This window comes from Lepisma saccharinum, chromosome 14 (genome assembly GCF_977018435.1).
Source record: "Lepisma saccharinum chromosome 14, izLepSacc3.1, whole genome shotgun sequence".
Classification (NCBI taxonomy): Eukaryota; Metazoa; Arthropoda; class Insecta; order Zygentoma; family Lepismatidae; genus Lepisma; species Lepisma saccharinum.
In genome coordinates, this window is record NC_139242.1 from 37,616,635 (window position 1) to 37,639,465 (window position 22,831).

A 22,831-nucleotide genomic window follows, 5' to 3' on the forward strand; every position below is an offset into this window, starting at 1 on the left:
TCAACGGGATCCTGGTCAGCCGCCTTCCGAGTGTTGGGCTTTTGGCGTTGCAATTTTCTGAAAGCGCCGCCTGTCACGAAGAATCCCCTTTTCATTTAACTTGAATAGAATGAAAGCCGCTTGTGAAAACCATCCTGTACAGTTGAGACTGTTTGAGCGCTGCGTGAAGGAGGCGGAGTCCTATTCTGAAGCAGGAAGCTGCTTTTGGCATGATGTCGATCACGGAACTGTTCCGGAGCCCAGCTTCATTGTGCCGGCCCGCATGGGAGCGCCGCCTAATAGAGTGCATCACATTGTTTCCCTAGCCGGGGCTTCACTTTGCTATAACACGCCTTGTGATTAATTGCGGCTCAGTTGAGACTTGCCGCTGCGCTTGCTGATTGGCTAATGACAGCTGCTGTCAGTTTTCTCGGTTTTTCCTTCCCACGGCACCCTTGACGTAACACCCTCTCGCATCGTTATGCTCAGTCGTATTAATCATGCCAAGTGCTACTCTGGCACCACCGTGTGCATGCTTGAGGCAAGAAAATCGCTTCGCACTCCAGCATTTGCAGCGTTAACAATGAGGTTGAACAATAAGCATCTTCTGAAGCTCCGTTGGCAAACTCCTCTCTAGGAGGTGGGGAGTCTAGTGATATAAACTTGTGTTTATCCATTGCTACCATGAAGTTGGTAGAGCTTGTCATCTCGAAGATGTTCCCGGAGTCCAGTCTGTAGTTATTTTCCAGTCGAACATTTTGAAGAAGCCGAGAAATCTTGATTACAAATCCGCCCTTTCCTCAATTACTTAATGGACAATACTCACACCTTTACTTTCCTTAATAAGGGTACAATTCCTTGTTGGGACAAGAATTTCTTTGCCCAGTTACCTCGGAGCTATGAACACACTTACCTTGCACAGCTCACCACGGTTCATGATGTCGTGGTCAGTCTTGATGTTCAAATTGAATTACTGTTTCAAGTCCACTTTATGCACAGAAAGGGTAATCGTGACTGGACCTACAATTTAATGTGGGATCGGGACCACTGTGCAATGTGGCTCCACCGGGCATCGACCCCGCGACCCCTTAATGACAATGCAGCGTTACAATTGCGCAAAAGGGGAAGGCCCTTTGATGTTCAAACTAGCGCGTTGAGTGGTAGGCTTGCTCTCTCGTCATAAGATTCCGGGTTCGAGTTTTGTTGTGTGTGTCCCCCTTTACGAATTTAATCTTATAACGAGGTAGAAAGTGACATAAAATATGAAAAACCTAAATTTTCTTACAAACTTTGTACACTCGAAGCAGTTAACATTCGATTCTTGTTGGTATACTTGTTTTACTAAATAACTATTTTGATTCCAGTTCCCTTCATGAAATTTTCCACACGCCAATACCAATCTAATGCTAGAATTTATTAAAATTATTGTTAAGTTGCAAATTTAAACAAAGACCGTATCAATGGGTAAGTTATTTACCTTGATAACATTTGTCTTGCATCACTATAAAGCTTAACACCCAGTGAGGCGCGGAGAAACGCGGCAACAACGCACTGAACCTTCATTCTGCTGTAGATTTAGAAGGTTTCATTCCCTAGGACCACAAAAAACGAATAACACTTCGTTGCTCTTCTACGGTACAAGTCAACTGTGTAGCGACCATGTTGTACGAGCTACTGCTCAGGCGCTTACCGCCCGATCGTCACTACACCTTTATGGCGTGTTGCTGAGGAACCTTTTTGAGTACCGAAACAAAAATTTTCGTTGTACATAAATCTCCATGAAGTTTAGATACAATTCCCCTTGTACATTTTCAATTTGCTTACCTGATATTAAAAGTGATAAATTTTAGGTATTTTAATATTATTTGTAGTCCAAGATTTATAAAATAGACTAATATGAAGACTTCAACATCAACCACTCAGCATATACTTGTGGTTTTTAACATGGAAGTCAACAAATTTAGCAAATTTCGCACACATTACAATACAAATATATATATATATATATATATATATATATATATATATATAATAATGTCCATAGGAACCCATTGCCGTCCCATTATGAAATTTTGCACACCAATAGTCAATTGATGTCTTCAAAACATATTTTTTTCACAAAAATTAAAATTGGTGTTTTTGAGATTTTCAAAAAAACTTTTTTCAAGTTTTTAAAAATTACATAATTAAAGTAGCACAGTTATGTTGAATTTCAAATTAAAGCTCATTAAAAGCAGAAGAGAAAGACACCAATTTGAGCTCTCTGGGTCAAATAGTTTTTGATCTACAGCTGTTTAAAGATTTCAAAATTTCTTCAAATTTTGGGATTTTTGCTTTTTTGAAAGTCAATAACTCAAAAACTAAGAGCCGAAAAAATATGAAATTTTACAGTTTTTGTCCTCTTGATAGGTACAATGTATATACGTACAAAAAATCTAAAAAATATGAATCCTAAAGATTCAAAAATAATTTTTATCGGTTGATTTGACATGACTCAATAATATTAGCGATTATTCCTTACTTTGTTTTGGTGTTTTGTAATAAAGTTCAGAACTTTGAAGCTGACGTGGATATTATGAATAAGATATAATAAAGCTCCACAATTCCGAAGAAATTGAACTTAATCTTATAAGTATTCTTTGCTCATGATTATCTCATTAACAGCTAGAGCCAGAAATGTCTAATTTTAGAGTGAGAACTGTGTGAACATAAAATACACTCTGTTAATTTCAATATTATGGCCTTTCCGACGGCGGCGTGAAAACGTCGTCGCCTTGTAACGAAGGGTTACATATTGGTTCGGATCCCATTTCACGCTGTAGGTCCATTCGGATTAGCCTATCTGTGCATAAAATGGGACTTAAAACTCAATATTATATTAGCTTTATGTTCTGCTTTCTGATGTATGACTCACCATTTTTTCTGTCTTGTAGGAACCCAGGTAGACGAGAACCAGTGTATGACCTGAACAATAATGATCTACTCTGTCCACACGGTGGCCTTCTGTATGAGCCCGAGGTGGAGACGGCGAAGGGATCCTCCGAAAGGTACGTAGGTTCTTCCACTTCTAGGTATAATGAAACAGAATAGCCTGTATTGAAACTCGGAACTTGTGTTATGCCATTTTTATATTTTGCTAAACTTGCTCTGTCCAGATTATTTCCGGTCAGTGTGTGTTTGGATGTATCTTGTAAGTGTCAGTACAAAACAGTTGAATGGAAATGATTTGGAGAACTTGTTTGCCCTCCACCCCGTCATATATTGGGCAGGAGAACGTTAATTAATGATTGAAAGTGTTGGTTGACTAACTCGAAAACTCTGACTCAACCAGGACTTTAGGATAGGAACTTTATTTATCTTTGGAAAATATCTTGAATATCACAAATTTCTATTAGTTTGATTAGGTGAAAATGGCGCTCAAATTTTCGAGCGCTTCGATACCCAGTGTAGGCACATTGCACAGTGGTTTGGATTCCACTTTAAACTGTAGGTCCAGTCCCGATTAGCCTTACTGTGCATAAAGTGGACATAAAACACCAACTCAATCAATCGATATTTTCGAGCGCCAGTATTTGTCTTTGCTTTCGGATTTGAATTATTTTTACATCAAAACATGTAAATCGATTTGCAATGATGATTCCTTCAATTTAATGAATTAAAATCGTATTGCAACTTACAGTCAGGGGAAAATTCTTATTTGTGTCGGTTACTAAATAATTTGTGTATTTCGGTCAAAATTTATAGGTAAACAGTTATTTAGAAAGAAAGTTATATTTAACATAGTGACCAAGCAGTATTTTAACGGACTCCTCTGCTAGAATTTCTGTGTTAGAATTCCGGTCAAGACCATGGCAGTTTTTTGTTTCACAGTTCGTCATGCATCTTCTTGGACCCGATTAATATGGAGAGGTAGAGAATAACTAAACCACAAATAATTCAGTTATATGTGGGAAGTGCCTTCGATGGAGTTACAGATAGAAATATGATGCCAATTCCTAAACCTTCGAAAATCCGGTATTATGTGGAGATGTCTCTCTAGTTAATCGAACGTTGTCGATATCACAATTGGCATTACGGAAGGAAAGTTCTGAGAACTTTGGGTTTCGATTTGCTGTGAAAACTTGAATAACTCCCCACTTTTAAAATATCACAATTGATTGCGTTATTGCTCTCAGTACGTCGTAGTAATTCCCATACTTGCATTGTCTTTCCGATCGCACTGGTATAAATAGCAAGCCATGGCACCGGTCCTTGACTGCAGTTCGAAAGTCAAGGAGTTCTCCAGATCTTCGAGAAGCATCTCTCCCGCTCCTCCTTTCCCGGAGCCTGCCGAAGCAGCGAGCGTCCTAGGCAAGCAAGCACCCCCCCCCCCCCTTTCCCCTCTCTTCACCTTGTCGCCCATTAATCTCTATCATTAACACATCTCCATTCTGTTCCCAGTCAATAACACTGGGCGAGCCTCGCTCCCACCACCCTGATTTATAAGAGCCGAGAAGAAACTTCATCTGCATGAATTATTGTGCCCGGGAGGGTACGCTATCGATTCGTAATTATGTCTTATCATATTCACTTTAAAATTGCCATAAGCAGGAGTATTACCATAGTAATGCGTGCCGGGCGGGCAGATTTACCGCCGCCCAAGGATTGACACTGGCGATGTGGACTGGTTGTAGAGAGGTTTTGTCCCGCTCGCCTGATGAACGACTATCGGCTTCGCCTCGGAATCTCTCGAGAGGGCGAACAGACTTCTTATCGTGGCTCTTCACTTCGAGTCCTACACGTGAAAGTGACGTGTGGCTTCCATTCTCATATATTTTTTTCTTTTTTACCCCTGTTCCGTTTACTGCCTCGGAGACAGCTCTCAGAGTCCCTACCCTTTATCCTAAGCCAATCCGATTGCACGGATTTGGTCTGCCTGGAATCTGCTGAGCAGGTTTCGGGTGCAGCTTCAGTTGCAAATGCACCTTTGCAAATCGAAAGTTTTAAGGATGTCTCTGATGGGGTTGCTTAACCCTAGCTTACCGGTGCCCTACAAGAATCTTACTTACTTACTTACTTAAGGAGGAAGTCTTCAGAGGCCCACACATTTTTTTTATACTTCAAGAAACAATTTTTGTTATTGAATACCTGCTTCCTTTGATGTTTATGTTAGCTAATAATTATAATTATTACAAAAATTACCAGCATCTATAAAAAGACAAGAACCAATTATTGCATTACTGTCGCACACAAATTTTATCATTCATTAAACCTAAAACGAAATCATTTTGTATAAATGTTTTTTTTTTAGTTATGTAGGTGCAGTTGTATAGTAATTATAATATTTACAAAAAATAGCATCATTACCAAACAATTGTTCAATGTCATTCCATGAGTGCCATGTCGGAACACACATCCCGGGAATAGGCTCACCACATGAATTTTGCCTCCTATGTACATTATCTTGATGCTTTTGTGAACAAAAGTAATAAAGAAACATTGGGAACACACTAGGAAACAATGTGATTTATGCCACGTCCTGGAGAGGGTAGCACCAGTCTGGCTTAGGTCAGGGTAAAACAATGAGATACTCAGGGCAACTAAAACTGAATGATAACAAGGAATTAAAGAAAACAACTCGTTTAACCCACTACAGAAGGTATGAACCGACATATATTCTGAGAACGTTGACATAATACATTTCAGACACTTGATTAAATTTCTTTATACAATTTCAGATTGAGAATGTTTGCCTTTTAATTCTTCAACTTTCTTCTATGGACATTCTTCTGTAGGTCACCATCTTTTATGTATATCTATATGTCTATGTTTCCACAGGCTTCTTCTTCTATGGAATGGACTGATGGTCTTCTTCTTCTGCTATGTAATAATAGGTTTCATCTTCTTATGACATTCCCCAGGCTTCTTCTATGGACTTCTCGGCTTCTTGTATACGGAATTCTACAGGCTTCTACTTCTATGAACTACTCGGCTTCTTCTTCTGAAGATTTTCTGCTTACATCTGCATGCGTGTATTCTTCTCAGATTACAACCCTTTATCTGCATATACTTCTGGGATTACAACCCTTTATCTGCACACATTTATTCTTCTGGGATTACAACCCTTTATCTACATACATTTATTCTTCTGAGATTACAACCATTCTACACTCATGCTCATAAATTAAGGATAATAGAGGTTTTGGTGCCCCACGATACAGCACTGAAATATACTAGTTCTGGTAGCACAAACACATGTTGAACACACAAGAAAGACATCCACATACTCTGTTTAACCCGGTTTATTGCAGAAAACGCGAGAAAAACCAAAGAGTGCACATATGATACAATCCAAGGGAGATTGTAAATTGTTGTTCCACAGTTCTTTGAGCATGTGCACAGGTTTCGGTATGGAATGTGATGCCCATGCACATTGACACATGCAGTACAATGGCTTGGCATACTTTGGATGAGGTTGTCGAGCAGCTGTTGGGGTATGGCCTCCCATCTTGCACCAGTGCCTGTCGGAGCTCCTGAAGAGTCCGAGGAAGTGGAAGACATGCGGCGACACGTCGGCCTAGAGCATCCCAAGCATGTTCGATTGGTTTGAGGTCGGGCGAATAGGCAGGCCACTCCATTCGTATGATGTCTTCTGTTTGAAAGTACTCCTCCACAGTAGCAGCTCGGTGTGGTCTTGCATTGTCATCCATCAGGAGGAATGTAGAACCGACTGCACCTCTGAAAAGACAAACGTAGTCTTGCAGAATAACATCCTGGTACACCTGACCTGTTACAGTACCTCTGTCGAAGATATGCAAGGGTGTACGTGAACCCAGGATAATGCCACTCCACACCATGACACCACCACCTCCATACTGGTCCCTTTCGACGATGTTACCGGGTCGGTATCTGGTTCCTGGTTCACGCCAGGTGGTTACATGACGAGAATCATTGTTGAGACTATACCTGGACTCGTCAGTGAAGAATACCAGAGACCATTGTCCATGTCCTGTGTTCTCTACGCCAGTTGTTACGGGCTACTCTACCATTTGACAGTGGAATGCAAATTGCAGGTCTCCAGGCGAATAAACCGTGCCTGTTGAGTCGTCTGTACACAGTGTGTCTGGAAACAACTGTTACAGTGGCAGCTGCAAGGTCTCGAGCAAGGACCCCGGAAGTACTCCGTCTGTGTCTCCGGGCACTTACAGTCACCTGTCTTCTTGTGGTGTTGTACACTGTGGACGTCCACTGCGGTAGCACCGAGACACGTTTCCAGTCTGTTGTAATCGTTGCCATAATCGTGAAATGACACTTTGTGGCACATGGAGCACCTGTGACACGACCTGCTGTTTTTGGCCTGCCTCTAGCCCCCCAAGTATCCTTCCCCTCATTACATCATCAATATGTGTTCGTTGAGCCATTTCACACACACACACACTCACCATTAGCACAACCGAACACAACTGCACACTTCCTATAGGCACTGTACTCTGCTCAGCAGTTTCGCTCCTGTGAGTCATTAGTCTGCTTACAGCGCCACCACACACTGGATGAAGGTCATAGTCAACCCAAGTTCTTTGGTACAGTACCCGGACATGATTTCAAGCTGCAACTTGCACCTCAAATATTTATTTGTACAAGATTCAGCATTATACTTAATTTATGAGCATGAGTGTCCATACATGCGTTACTACTTCAAATAGCTGTATGTCTTCCACAGGGTCGCTACTTAGCTTGCAGCACCACCGCCCAATACGGGCAAAGAAATTGGATAATCAAGGGGCGCCGCCTGTCCCGCGCTCACCTTGATCCGGGTCTGCAATATATGCGCCTACACGGAAGTGCTTGGGGGCTGTCTATGACTTGGCGCCACACCGGGGAACCAACTAAAAGGTCCTGCAAGAAGTCTCATTCCTGCTAGAACAATAGACACACACAAAATCGTAATCACTTCTTTAAGTTCTACATATTATCATATAGGCTATACATGGCAATCATTTGTTTTTCTAGCCTCAATTCTATTTCATTATTATTCTCAGTTCATAAATTAAGGTAAACATAATCGATTCCAATATTCACAAACACTTTCATTCGATTTCCATACTCATTGTTTCTATTATCAACGTTCCTAATAGATTCGTCGCGTGTTGTCATCTATCGGCCATTATATCGAACATCCGCTGACTGTTCTCACCATGCGGGCACGTGACATTTACTTGCAATTTTTAAATGAAAATGTTCCAACTTGAAAATCTAGAAAGAAGAGGTGACGGGCCTGGCAGCTCCTACCCCACTCTTCACCTCGGGTGGTAAGCTAGGATTAACATTCGAGTAGCAAGAGGTGCGAGTTGCGTTACATTATTGTTAACAAAAGCTGAACTGGGATACCGTACCTTTCCCTGTGCAATGTGAATTATACAGGGTGTTCATAAAGTCCTGGTACCATTACAAAATGAAAACAGCTCGGAAACTACATGCAATAGAACAACGCTGTTGATTGCAAAATGAACTACAACTCTCCACGTTTATATTCCATACACATCAATGTGCGCCCCTCTAGTTGCTCTCAGAACATCAAGGCGGTAATCCACTTCTGCCCATACACGCCCCAGCATGTCACCAGTAACAGTTAGGATACTCTCCGTTATTTTTTTTCGAAGAGTAGCAACATCTGGAACAAGTGTGCGGTAAACACAATCTTTAACATACCCCCAGAAGAAGAAATCCAAGGGTGTGATATCAGGAGAGCGCGGTGGCCAGAGAATAGGTCCATCACGGCCTATTCACCTGCCAGGGAAATGCCTATCCAGAAGACCTTGAACATCCTTGTACCAATGAGGGGGTTCAAATATTATGGTTTGCTGCAATTCTTCCAATTGAAGAAGAAAGTACTGTTCAAGCATGTCGTAGTAAATGTTACTGGTAATGGACTTCTCAGCAAAGATAAATGGACGTATCACTCTTTATCACGCATCAGTCCACACCACACATTCAACTTTGGGCTATCACGCATGTGTTCGTGAGTGCCATGGAGATTTTGCGAACCCCATATCCGAACATTATGGCGGTTAACTTGTCTGGACACGTGGAACGTGTCTTCGTCAGAAAACATCACTTTCACTTCCTGAAGGTAGTCGTTGTCTTCGTCTATTGATTGCAGCATGGCACTTCCGAAATGGTGGCATCAGTAATTCCCATGAGGCTCGTCGAATTGACTTCTGGGGGCTGCGTTGAGTTGCAGTTTGGATTTTGTCGACACTTTCATCAGATACACTTGGTCGTCTACTCCGTGGCAAGTCCTTAACACTACTAGTCTCTTGGGAAGTTCTGTAGCCATCTCATAATGCTGGATTTGGACGGAGGATCTCTTCGGTATCGACGGCGAAATTCTCGCTGAACAGTTACTGGTGATTTGTACTCAGCATACCACAGCACGCATTGTGCTTGCTCTTGTAGTGTTGTCATTTTGGTCAATCACACCTGCAACAAAAGTAAAGAAACAAACCGTCATTTTGCAATCAACAGCATTGTTCTATTGCATGTAGTTTCCGAGCTATGTTCTTGTAATGGTACCGGGACATTATGGACACCCTGTATATGAGCTTGTAATCAAAGGTTTTTGGGGCCGATTGATGACGAATACTGTATCTTCCGGTGGTCTAGGCTCGATTTACCTCGGTTCAGAAGATCAGACCTCGAACAAACAAATAGTATAGGTGAGACAAATTAGTTCATTATAACTTACTCCAGAGTTTTGTGAAAACTACAGGTTAATCAGAGATCTACATTATAGAAGCTGTGGGTACGTCAGAAATTTGTCACGGGGTGCCAGTCGGTGGTTCAGCCGCAATTTCCACTTAACTTTCCGGTGCCTTGCAATATATACTCTACCGAAACAGCCAGTTCAGTTAATGGTGTTCACTTACTGCGTAATCATTCGTAAACAACAAGAGTGATTCCATTGTAGATCACTATTGATTTTCATAGTTTTATCACTGCCTTTAAATAAAGGTGGATTTGAACAAACTAGTTGAAAGTGTGTCGATTAATAGAATCCATTCATCCTTGGCTGAGATGTTGCACAGGTCACGATTACTTCCCCGTTTTTTTTAGTTTTTTTTTAATGATGGTAAAACTTTTTAAACAGTGTGGTAAAGACACTAGGGTTTTTTTTTCACTCATTGAGAGTTTCACGGTCTTTGAGCTTACGTCAATGGGCTCAGGCTACGGGACGCGCTCTGGTTCGAATCTCCCTGGGGAAAGCCTAACAACCTCCTGATATTTCGGCCTCTGTATGGGACCGGTGGCCAACCACCATCGTGAGGAAATTGGAGAGCTACGAATGAGTAGCGTAACCCGTATTTGCAGAATAATTAAAGATACTAGCAAATTGAATCCGTAGAGGACAATATGAATCATTGAGCCCTTGTTTATTTCGATCAAACAATCAACATAGTTACATTTTCTTTCGCACGTACTTTGTCAACATTTGTGTGAGACATTTGGTTCCTACACGTATCCCAAAATGAGTAGTATTGATAACTTCTATCTCATAACAGCGTGGTTGTGTTTTCATGTTTCAGGAGGTGGGTTTTGCAAGCGGCTTGTTTTATTTTCGATACTGACACCCTTGCGTAGAATTGTTTATCAGAGCTTCCGACCTTTTTTCTTGGCAAATGCTTTTCCGGGCCGTGCGCATGCGCCTTTGATAAGAGTTGATCTTTCCTCCAGTGGTCATCTCGCTCAGGGAGGCCGGCTTGCTTTTAGCTCGCTGATAACTTGAAACAAATCGTCCGGAAACAGGCTTTCAGTTTCAGGAGGGAAGCTCTCCGATAAGGGAGCGGTTTTTGCCTAAGTTTGCGTCTAATCGCGCATAATTGGTGCAGAATTTGTTGCTCCATGTTCAGGTGCTTCTTGCGCCTCCCAACTCAATTTCCTCTCCTCCTCGGGAGTCTCTTCAAACTCCTTGATTAATTACCGCCTGCCCGAGCCACTTTATATCGGATTCAATGGCCAGTGTACAAGTTGATGGTCCCCCTCTGAGGTCGTGGGAAGGCCTGTGTTCTGTTTGCAGAACCCACATTGCTTTTGCCTCTCACGTTCTGACCTTCCCCCGATGCGGACCGAGCAAAACAACGGATAGTTTCTTGCGAGTTCGTCGGAATGGAGACCTACAATGGACACCGGTAATGCTTGGTCAGTTCGGTGTAGTCGATCTTTCATCCTGTCCTTTGACGTTTGTTCAGATCCCTCTTAAGAGATAAAACCACCGTGAAAACGTTTTAGATTTCTTTTTTGGTAATGGTGAGTCAATATTTTGCATTATGGAAATAAATTGAAGATCGATATTACTTAGGCACAGAGTCGGATATATATATATATATATATATATATATATATATATATATATATATATATATATATAAACTCCTCACAAAATAATATAAGAAGGAATATAAGAAGAAAGTGAAGAAATGGGAACAGAGACATTTATTGTAGCAAAAATGATACACCCTGTGATAGGACAAGTGCAAAAAATAGAGGACAAGTGACGATGCCAGCTTGCCAAGTTCACCAAAGCAACCAAATATAGTGGACGAAAAACAACCAAAATCAAGGGAAGGTAAAAACATCTTCCCTATGAACTGTGCAAAACGGCCACAGTGTGTGACACACATAAAGTGAGTCCCTCAATAATGCGTATGGCCTCCTCTTGCACTGTGCAGTTCCCGCACACGTTGTGGCATCCCAGAGATGAGTGCATCGATGGCATCCTGTGGGAGACGGTCCCATTCAACCTGGGCAGCCTGGATGAGGTCTGGCAGTGATTGCGGAGACTGTGGACGACGTGAAATGGCTTGCTTCAACATCGCCCACACATGCTCAATGCAATTCGTGTCCGGGGAGAGTGCTGGCCAATCCATACGACGAACGTCAGCATCCTGCAGGAAATTGGTCACTGGTGCTCCACGATGTGGACGTGCGTTATCGTCCACAAAGACAAAGTCGGCACCATACTGGTAGCGAAATTGAAGCACGAAAAGCCGTAGCACTTCATCCACGTAGCGTCGAGACGTCAACCGCCCTTGCAGTGGAATGAGAGGTGTCCGTCGCCCGTACATGATACCTGCCCAAAACAAGATTCCACCACCACCAAAGGGATGGACATCTTGCACATGCTGCTGCCTCCCGTGGCGTTGGCGACGTCGCCAAACACGTTGTTGTCGCGTATCAGGCCGCAAACAGATCCTTGTTTCATCGGAAAACATCACATTCCGCCATTGTTGCACATCCCATCTACGATGTTCATCAGCCCATATTCGTCTGTTCCGCCGATGGTGAGGTCGCAGTGGCACACGTCTCAGCGGCCTATATGACCTTAGTTCGACACTATGCAAACGATTACGCACAGTCTGGGTCGCGATACGAACGCCGGATGCTTGCAACAAGTCCATTTGCAACTCCCGGGCAGTCGCTGTTGGCCTTCGGCGTGCAGTCACAGTAATGTATGCATCCTGACGGCGTGTTGTCACTCTTGGACGACCACTTCTCGGCGTGTCTGATACACTGTTCGTGTTCCTGAATCGTTTCCATGTTTTGGATACCGCTCCTTGGGTGACCCCGACCACACGTGCAACCTCCGCCTGTGTACGCCCTTGTTGCAACAATGTCACAATCCTGGTGCATCAAACTGCGTTATCACCATCGTTAACGCCAGATATCCATTTAACGCTTGCACTGCTTCGAAGACACTGGATTTGACATGCTGCGTGACGGCCAGGTAAACTCGGCCGGTACTGATAGGTTGTACCACATTGTAGATGGCGCTAGCTGTTGCCTGGATATGCACGTACATCACATGGTGTTCTGCCTGCATTCTTTTCTCATGTTTCCAACTACATTCCACCCGCACTGCGCTCTGCCCATGTCCTCTCTCCCCGACAAATGGAATATTCCAGACTTTTTGTGAGGAGTTTATTTACCAAAATTGAAAGCCACTCTCTTACGTCCAAATTTCTATTCGCACATCACCATTGAAATTTGGTTTTGGGTAAGACTTATGTAAGAGTATATCAGTAAGTTAATAAGTTACTTTATAACATATAATATCTAACTCGTAGAACATTATGCATGTGTAAACTCCAATAACGGGCTGCTCTTTTTCCATACATGACAATCTATTTATCATTCATCTTCATTACATAACCGCCAACCTCCGTTGGGGAGTGGTTAGCACAGCGCGCTACGGTACTATGGGTCCCGGATTCGAATCCCGGCGTGGGTGTTCTTTGCGACTGTTCCTGAATCAGTTTAATCATATCATCACTCATCCTCATCCTCGCGATTAACCAAAAGTGTCAGAAAAATGACGCTAAATTATTCAAATCAATCAATAACAAATCATTTTATAACCATGTACGTATGTTCAAATATAAAAATACAGAGTTAAGAAAATTCAAAGTAATGAAAATATGAGGCAAAGTAACTATAAATGGAGCAGTTTATTTCGTTACTTGTTGCTTTACAAAAGTAAATGAGCTGCTGTTCCCCGTTTTAAGAAAGTAACTGATTTACAGATAATATGAGAGGGAAAAGTAACAACTAACTCATTACTACAGACTGCCGAAAAAGTACATTGAAAATAGGATCGAGAAATATTTCACTACTCAGTGTTTTCTTATGGAGAGAGAAAATGCTCCCACGGAAACTAACGACTCGGAACTCGTGAACGCGAAATGTTATTACTAAATTTTACGATACTTTAGTATTATACGGACTACCTCATTTCAGACGTCCACTTCTACGATATTTATGCTAAGAGAACCAAACCTAAAAGACCCAACCTAACAACGTAGGCATTCCTCGTTCTTGACATTATAAATCATACCTCATAAATGTTTGCGAGGCGAATGTATTTTAACGTAGACAAATGAGGTAGTCCGTATAATACTAAAGTACCAATTTTACTATAATTGTGTATTATTTGTTATAATTGTTATGTTTTTTATAATATAATAATTCTTTGTTTACCATTACGTGGTAAGTATTACGTAAAACCTCGCCAATGATGTCAACAGTCGATTTCTGTCGCAGTTTCAAATGTGAAGTGAATATCTAAGAGCTTGGTTAAATTTGATGTTTAGCTAAAATGTAGTGACCTTCTCACACGCTTGTTTAAATATGTGAATTTTCCTAATGACTTGGTGTGGAAATTTTGCCTCTTGGTCTGGAAAAGGTCAGGAAATTTTGTTTTTACTAAATTGTAGACACCCTGTCCCTGCTTTCGACTCGGCTCCGCTCTCGATTCCAACTAGGCGCACGTTTCATTGGTTCAGGTCCTTGTAAAATGTAATCATTGTTACAATTACGCTATCTTAGTCTAGGCATTTTAGGGTTGAACCTAGAAGTAATTAAGTAATTATTTAACTTGTAGTTTATGACTGTTACAAGCATAAAAACACATTTTTTGTTGTAACGTTTCGGAAGATCACATGCTCCGTTCATCATTTATTTGTTTTTAGTTTGATTGTTTTTAGTTTGATCAAAGATACATTTATAATAGTGGGATAGATTTAACGAAATGAAGCAGTTTTACAGTGTATCTTGTCAATGATATATTGGCTTTAATTAAAAATAATATTCCTAATAATAATGAAATTAAACTACTAATTAACAATATAATAGAACTTACAGTTGCAATAGAAAAATTAAAAACCATTGATTTAAGGACTCTATCAATCAACATTAAGCCCACAACTTAATATTCTGCTTAAACTACTTAAATAATTAAATTCAATAAAATATAGAACAAAAGACAATTTTAAAAAATAATGGAAATAAATGACGAAATAAAACTAAATATATTCGTGAACTTAACTTTGAAACAAACAGTCCATTTTTTATTACTATTATTATTTTAGATTGAGATTTTTATCAAATTTTAATTATAGATCCCAAATATCATCAGGCATTTCCTTGATGTCTTCGGTTACGTTTAATTTTAAAGATGTGAAAAAGAAAACTCCATAATGGGTCTATATTGCTATTCTCATTATTTTATTTCTTCAATTTTTGTTCTTCGATGAACGAACGAAGCCTCTGTTTGCTCTATATATTTGGCTGTGCGGTACCGTATAAAGAAATTGCTTGACTCACCTTTGAGCAAAATGTACTAGACTATTTGTACATCTAGTTGGTAAAACAAATTTTACTTTTGCCACATTTGAACTGCAATTTCTGTATATTCTAAAAGAAGTCCAGCTAAAGTAATTTATGAATCTTTCTTACATACCGTAAGAACAATTACAAGAGCACAGAATTTGAACTTCCATACGTAACAGAAAGTGGCAGTAGTACAGTATAATAATACATAATAATATACAGATATCTGGTGTTATATCATCATCCATATTCCTGAAACAGACTTTAGATTCCATCGGCTTTTAATATGAAGCCTCCACGCAACATGTATTTGTAACAGTTAAGCTGCCAATCTGTTGCCAGTATGGAAATGAGGCCCCCATAATAGGATTTGATTTCATCGCCAATTAATAACAGCTTAGTGCGGGAGTCACATGTGGTTCGCAATGTGTCGCCACAGAATGTGGTATCATACGGGTGGCGAGAAAAAATGCATTCTGCTTCCCGCTCAACGCAGTACCTCCTCTTTTCCTACGCGGCTTGATTTGTGGATCCTAACAATTTCTTAAACGAAGCATCTTATTTTGTTCTCTTCCGACGAAAGCGCTGGATTGCCTTCTTGGGACGTGGTGTAATCCAGCAGTGTGAAGAAGAGATGCTGCTTTAAGGGCAAATATTTGTTTATTTAATTCATTGTTTTCAGTGGCGTGTTAAGGCTTGATCTTTTTCGTCAATTCGATCATCTTCAGGGCGTCCCCGATGGCGTAGCTGTAACGTCGTCGCCCTGTAATCAGGAGTCCCGAGTTCGATACCCGGTGAAGGCACAAGTTGTTCGGATTACACTTTAAAATATAGGTCCAGTCCCGATTAGCCTTCCTGTGCATAAAGTCGACTTAAAAACAAAAAACTCAAACTCGATCACCTTTAGCCCAGCAAATTTTATATTTTACATAGTTGAGTAGGTTAATGAAAAAGTAACGCGTTACAGTTATTTTGCCTACAAAAATAACGTGTTTCAGTTATTTTGCATCCAAATGTAAAGTGTTGCTGTTACTTCGCATGCAAATGTAAAGCGATCCGGTTACTTCGAATCCAAATGTAAAGCGTTACTGTTACTTTGCATTAGAGTTGCAAAAAAGACGGCTTTTTTGAATGGGCGTCTTTTTCTGATGAAAAGCCGGCTTTTTTTTTTTTTTTTTTTTAAAAAAAAGGAAATTTTGGCTTTTTTGGCTTTTTACCAATTACAGCTAACCTATTTCACTTGAAGTTACTGTTACGAGTTTACAGGTTTGTAGTGACATGTTTTACAACTAGCTACAAAAATTTACATGATGTAGCTGCCAAGAGACAGATATTGGCCAATCCCAGTTGACATATATTGCATAGTGGTTCAGATACAATCTTAACCCTATAGCTATAGCGTACGGATGGGGGGGGGGGGGCTGAGTTCCACCACCTCTATATTTTAGATTTTTCAACTGTTTGAAAATAAATTACATGGTTCCCTAGGATGTTCACAATAAATCTGTATTACTTTTGTTCATAAAAACATAAATGTAATGTAATTAGAATGCAAAATGCACTTGGTGAGCATATAAGGCTCCATCTTTAAAGGTTCCTCTAAGGATCCATCCCCCGTCATGTGTTGCTTCGGTCTGAATGTTGTCTGTACTTAACAAGATTGTTACCTACTTCATCAGAGATTAAGATTTAATTTAGCCTGTAAATCACAGAGAACAAATTGCAAGTACTGTTGTAAAAAGGCTGGCTTTTTGATAGAAGGTTCCTTTCATAATCATGAATGGCTCTCTGGATTGAAATAAAGTAATCCTGTTGCCTTGTAATAAGAAGGTGTCTGAGGTTGAATTCTCAGTGGAGGCAGAGTGCTCCGAATCTCATTTCAAACTGTAGGTCCAGTCCAAATTTCTCAAATACATTTTCTTTTTGCCATTTGCGGCCAGTCGTATTGGCTCCTGCGTCAGTTTTAGTGCCAGTGTTTTTCAACCGCCATTCTGCAAAAGGTCCATTGCACCCAGGGGTTGACAACTAATTTTAATCTAATTTTATATTTGACAGCAAGTCTATACATGATTGAACTATGGTTATACCATAGTTGATACATTAATATTAATTAAGGGTGCATATTAATTTCCATATAAACTTTAAAGATCAGAAATGTATTTATGAGTATTTCTGGGCTCAAGGCATCGACTTGTAAGAAATAAATTTACTGGGCTGTGGTCTCACAAAGGTTGAGCGGCCAAAATACATCACTAGTTGCTCCGTGACCAGGTTTAGCGGCCATTTAACCAAAGTATACATGATGTACTTGAAAGCCAGAATACAAATATATTTTACTGAACGCAAAATTTAAAGTAAAGATATTTGATACTAGATTTTCAATAGGTAGAACAAATTTAAACATTGAAAATCATATCATACTATTAGGGTCTATTAAAAACACTTACAAAACTACTCTAGGTATGTGAATATATTTATACTACATAGATATATGTAATAAGCCTACCGAAATATGAAGATAACACTCGGAAAGAACAGCCCATTCAAAAACGCCAACTTTTTTTAGAACACTGTTTATATCTAGCTACGAATTTTATATTGTAAATTGTATTTTATATTTAGAAATGAGGGTCTATTTTACAGTAGGGAGATAAACGAAAACCATGGAAGAGGAAAAATACTGCCAACTCCTGTATTTTCATTGATTTGAGACACTTTTGTGATAAATACCGAAAAAAGCCCAACCAAAAAAGCCGTGGGAAAAAACTCCTGTTTTTTTTCAAAACACTTCCAACGCTACTTTGCATACAATTTTAAAGCGTTGCAGTTACTTTGTGCCCAAATGTAACTCGTTACTGTTACTTTGCATTCAAATGTAAAGCGTTATAGTTACTTTGCATTCAAATGTAAAGCGTTACAGTTACTTTGCGCCCAAAAGTAACGCGTTACTGTTACTTTGCATCCAAATGTAAAGCGTTGCAGTTACTTTCCGTTCAAAAGTAAGGAGTTGCCGTTACTATACATTAAAATGTAAAACGTTACAGTTACTTTGCATACAAATGTAAAGCGTTACAGTTACTTTGCGCCCAAAAGTAACGCGTTACTGTTACTTTGCATACAATTGTAAAGCGTTGCAGTTACTTTGTGCCCAAATGTAACTCGTTACTGTTACTTTGCATTCAAATGTAAAGCGTTATAGTTACTTTGCATTCAAATGTAAAGCGTTACAGTTACTTTGCGCCCAAAAGTAACGCGTTACTGTTACTTTGCATCCAAATGTAAAGCGTTGCAGTTACTTTGCGTTCAAAAGTAAGGAGTTGCCGTTACTATACATTAAAATGTAAAACGTTACAGTTACTTTGCATACAAATGTAAAGCGTTACAGTTACTTTGCGCCCAAAAGTAACGCGTTACTGTTACTTTGCATACAATTGTAAAGCGTTGCAGTTACTTTGTGCCCAAATGTAACTCGTTACTGTTACTTTGCATTCAAATGTAAAGCGTTACAGTTACTTTGCATACAAATGTAAAGCGTTACAGTTACTTTGCGCCTAAAAGTAACGCGTTACTGTTACTTTGCATCCAAATGTAAAGCGTTGCAGTTACTTTGCGTTCAAAAGTAAGGAGTTGCCGTTACTATACATTAAAATGTAAAACGTTACAGTTACTTTGCATACAAATGTAAAGCGTTACAGTTACTTTGCGCCTAAAAGTAACGCGTTACTGTTACTTTGCATTCAATTGTAAAGCGTTATAGTTACTTTGCACCCAAATTTAAAGCGTTATTGTTACTTTGCACCAAAATGTAAAACGTTTGAATTACTTTGCATCCAAATCAAATTTAAAGCATTACCTTAGTTTGTCATACAACATTTACTTTGCCATACAACAAGGACATTTAAAGTGTTTACACAAGTATCACATGTGTTCTCGGTAGTGCATGTTTTCCCAGTGTAACTTTACATTCACAAGCTGTAAAATAACTCAGCAAAGCGTGTTTCGTCCTGATGAGTAAATCCTCCAGTTCTGAATTTGTCAAGGTAACGCAAGAGTAGTAACTGAAAGTAACGAAGTACCGTTACAATTGTTATTGTAATTTCGGTGTAACACATTACGTTACTCTCCATCTATGAAATTAGCCACTTGCAGGTGGATAGTTTAAAGGTAAGATAGAAACATTCAAACAAGAATATTTATATCCATACATAATACCACAGTTAAAGTATGCGTTACATAAAACCTAACTTCACTTTGAACACTTTTCTTAGTGTTGTATTGTAATCCAAATAATCATTGATTTTCTAGTTCGAATGAACATTTTTGTACAAGTGCAGTTCGACCGACATTCGACAAAATACTATATATAGAAGCGACTTTTGACCTCCAAAGGTATTGATGCGATGAAAGATTTTTATTACATGCGCTAAGTTGGTTTGGGCTAGTGTTAGTGCCATATGGTTAATTAGAATTCATTTAGTTAAGAATCTTAATGTTCAGAATTAACATGATGGGGAACCCCCACCTCCCATCTTTCATTTTACATAATCCTTTGTGCAATTGAAGAAGTAAATTATTTTAATTTTAATAATTTTCGGAGCAACATACTTTGTAAATACTTTGTAGATATGAGTCTATTCCATTAATGTACGGGCTCGAAATTGAATTTGTACACGCACACTAAATCAGCAGAAATTTCTCTGGATGGCAAGTGACAGCAAAAATAGGAGTAAATAAAGTACCCCTGGAAATTTTGGTGATCGTTGCCATAAATAATGACCGATAGAACACTTTCAATCAACAAATCTTCACCACAATTACGCCACTACTAACTGCCGTTGAGCTGAGTAATTCTACTCATTCTGTACTAAGCTGCAAAGGATTTCTCTGTTGAACGGGCGATATTGGATAACTTTTTCTATGTACGAGTAATGTATATCTGCTTGAATCAAGTACATGCTGTTTGTTCGATGGTTTTATTTTACGTATAATTACAGCTTACATCATTTTATTAATCAAACTTGAAACTTACACCGTTACTTCACGGTGACCTAAGAGCATTCTCCTTCATTAATTTATTTTCTTGTTAGCTGACCTCATTTCTCCTGTGCATATCAGTAACTTACGTGAGGGTAATAGGAGTCGTTCATCCTATGTTTTCGTGTGTGTGTAACGCATCGTCCTAACACACGGAAGGAGTGTAAGGGGTGACTTTTTCTTCAGAAGGCACTCTAAAGTTAAGTTCTTTTCCTTGCAGGATGTGTTACTGCAGTATATTTCTTTGTGGGGTATGGTGTTGTCCTGTGTTTCATCGTTGTGTGTGCTGAGTGCCCCTCTATCATCAGTTTTTGTGATAGGTAGTGCTCGAATGTTGATGACCTACAATGTCTCAAATAATTAACCATAAAATAACCTAACTTAAAAGAATCTACAAAAGTACTTCACCTATTAAAATTTAAACTTGATTTTTCCTCGAAGAGAAAAGGTTCACGGTTTGAATAAATCGACACACCCAGACATTGGTGGTTTGAACAAAAGCTGAGAATCATCTGCGTGCCTCTTCGATTCTTTCCTATCTTTCTGTCATTATTTGCGACCAGGCAACAAGAAGATGTACGTTCTCTCTTTGCCTCCGAAATATTTTATTTTCTGTTGTAGAATTTCGGAGGACCGAAATATAGTAAGAAAACCTTCATAATATTATAAAAATGCCATATAAACCTACCAAATTACCTGTTAAGTGAAATAAAACTCGCCAAAAAAATACTGAAGAATGCCCAATATCCCAAAAGACCAAAACATTCAAATAAAAAACTAATATTTTCTTATCATAACTGAAGGAGAACAGACTAGTGTTATATTTAGCGTCGTCTTCGAGGCCTGAAAAAAAAAAAAGGAAAAAAAAAACAACTTCACAGACTTCCGAGCCATGAGAATTTAATCTAATAATTAAATGTTTTATATTTAGACATATACTTTGATTTAATTTTTTGTTTGAATTTTTCTCTGACACATTTTTTATAAATTCAGGTATCCTAGTTTTTTTTACATAAGGAATTTGTCTTTGCGTATTGTGACGCGTGCAAATAGTCTGAGCGCTGATACATCTACGATTTTTATTCTAATCAATCAAACAAAAGCTAAAAAAGAAAAATACACCGCATGAATTACCGAATAGCGATGATATCTTTGCAATTATTTTAACATTCCATTCTTGTAGCGCGCTGCGACGCCATATATCCCGGGTTCGAATCCCGACCTGTGCACGGGTGTTCTTTGTAAGAGTCCCGTCATCAAATCATCACTCATATTCATCTTCGCGATTAGCCATAAGTGGAAGAAAAGCGAAGTAAAATAAACAAAAACAATAAATAATTCCAACATTCTATTCTTCATTTATCGTATTTCTTATGCATCTTAATCCATTTAAAATATACTGTATTTTCTCACAAAATAATTTATTGTTTTAGTATGAAGTATGAGTTAGTGGTTAATAAATAAAACTCAAAACTTCAATGAATTCCACAGCTTTGACAACTTCCCAAACCCGATGATTCTTATTCAGGATGTTACAGAAACAATGCAAGCGAGTAAATTAAACTCCGAAACATCACGAAGTTGCATTTTCCTTGCAATGAAAGAGTTGCGCCATTCTTTGCTTGTTTGTGTTAAGGAGCATAATTTTGGTTAATAATATGATGTATTAATACATTACATAAAATAACGTTTTTTCCCCGTTTGATTTATTTACAGCAGGCTGGCAATGGTATCGGATGCTGAGTGGGCTGTCATTTGTGATCACTTCTCTATTGACAAAGAGATAACAATCGCACGCAGGCATGCAGATGCAGGCCTCGTCAGCAAACCTCGTAAGTCCCATTTATATTTCATGTTTCTGTGCACGAAAGTTACAGGTACTGTCAGTGTTAATTATTGTTGTTTTTTTATTTGACTTCATGAAGTATTCTTCTCAAAGTGCATTGTTGCGTTTTTTGCACGTTATTGTTATTTTTCCTTCAGTGTTCGGGTTAACCTGACCAATAAAGAAACATGGCTTTCTACCGCACATTTCAAAATATTCTTGAGTTTTAGTACTGAAAGCATATAATTTCGCCAAGGCCTCCCCGATGGTGTAGTGGTAACGTCGTCGCCTTGTAATAATGCACAGTGGTTCGGATCCGACTTTAAACTTTAGGTCCAGTCCCGATTAGCCTTACTGTGTATAAAGTGGACTTAAAACAACAAATCAATTAATCAATCACACAGGAAGAAAACAACGGTTAAGAATATCATATGCAAAGTCAGGAATAAAGTTAATTGCATTGGTCGAATATCAAACTGGGCTTCTTTGCAAACTAGATTACGTTTAAGAAAATGATAATTCCTGAAGATGAGAGTGAAACTTAACCGGAAATCGTCTGGTAGATATCCGGAGAAAACTTCTCGCCGCCAGAAAAGCTTCAAGAATTATTTTACTTTTTAAAAATTTATTTATAGATTCAACTGGATGATATTTAACTGAGGGGCTCATGTAACTTGGCTGATAGTGGATATTAAGATGCTGTAGCGTAACATTCCCCTGCATATCCAGTTAATTCTCTTAATTGCTGTGTGCCTAGACTTATCATCAGATTACATCTATAATTTTTGAAATAGATTTTGTATTTCCTGGCTTGCTCTTATCATCCTACAAGCCTATATGCATCACATTACT

At 39.2% G+C, this 22,831-nt stretch overlaps 1 protein-coding gene across 3 annotated transcripts in view; it reads left to right on the top strand.

Annotated features, from left to right (window-relative positions):
- Positions 1 to 22,831, top strand: part of LOC145998801 (ubiquitin carboxyl-terminal hydrolase 48-like) — a 319,266-nt gene that overhangs the window by 124,031 nt on the left and 172,404 nt on the right. For 2 of the 3 annotated variants that reach the window (XM_083135408.1, XM_083135410.1), the window contains exons 15-16: positions 2,913 to 3,026; positions 21,871 to 21,986. In XM_083135408.1, coding sequence (XP_082991534.1) covers positions 2,913 to 3,026; positions 21,871 to 21,986 — 230 coding nt within the window. The remainder of the gene's footprint in view (positions 1 to 2,912; positions 3,027 to 21,870; positions 21,987 to 22,831) is intronic. The other variant, XM_083135411.1, reaches the window with a different exon arrangement.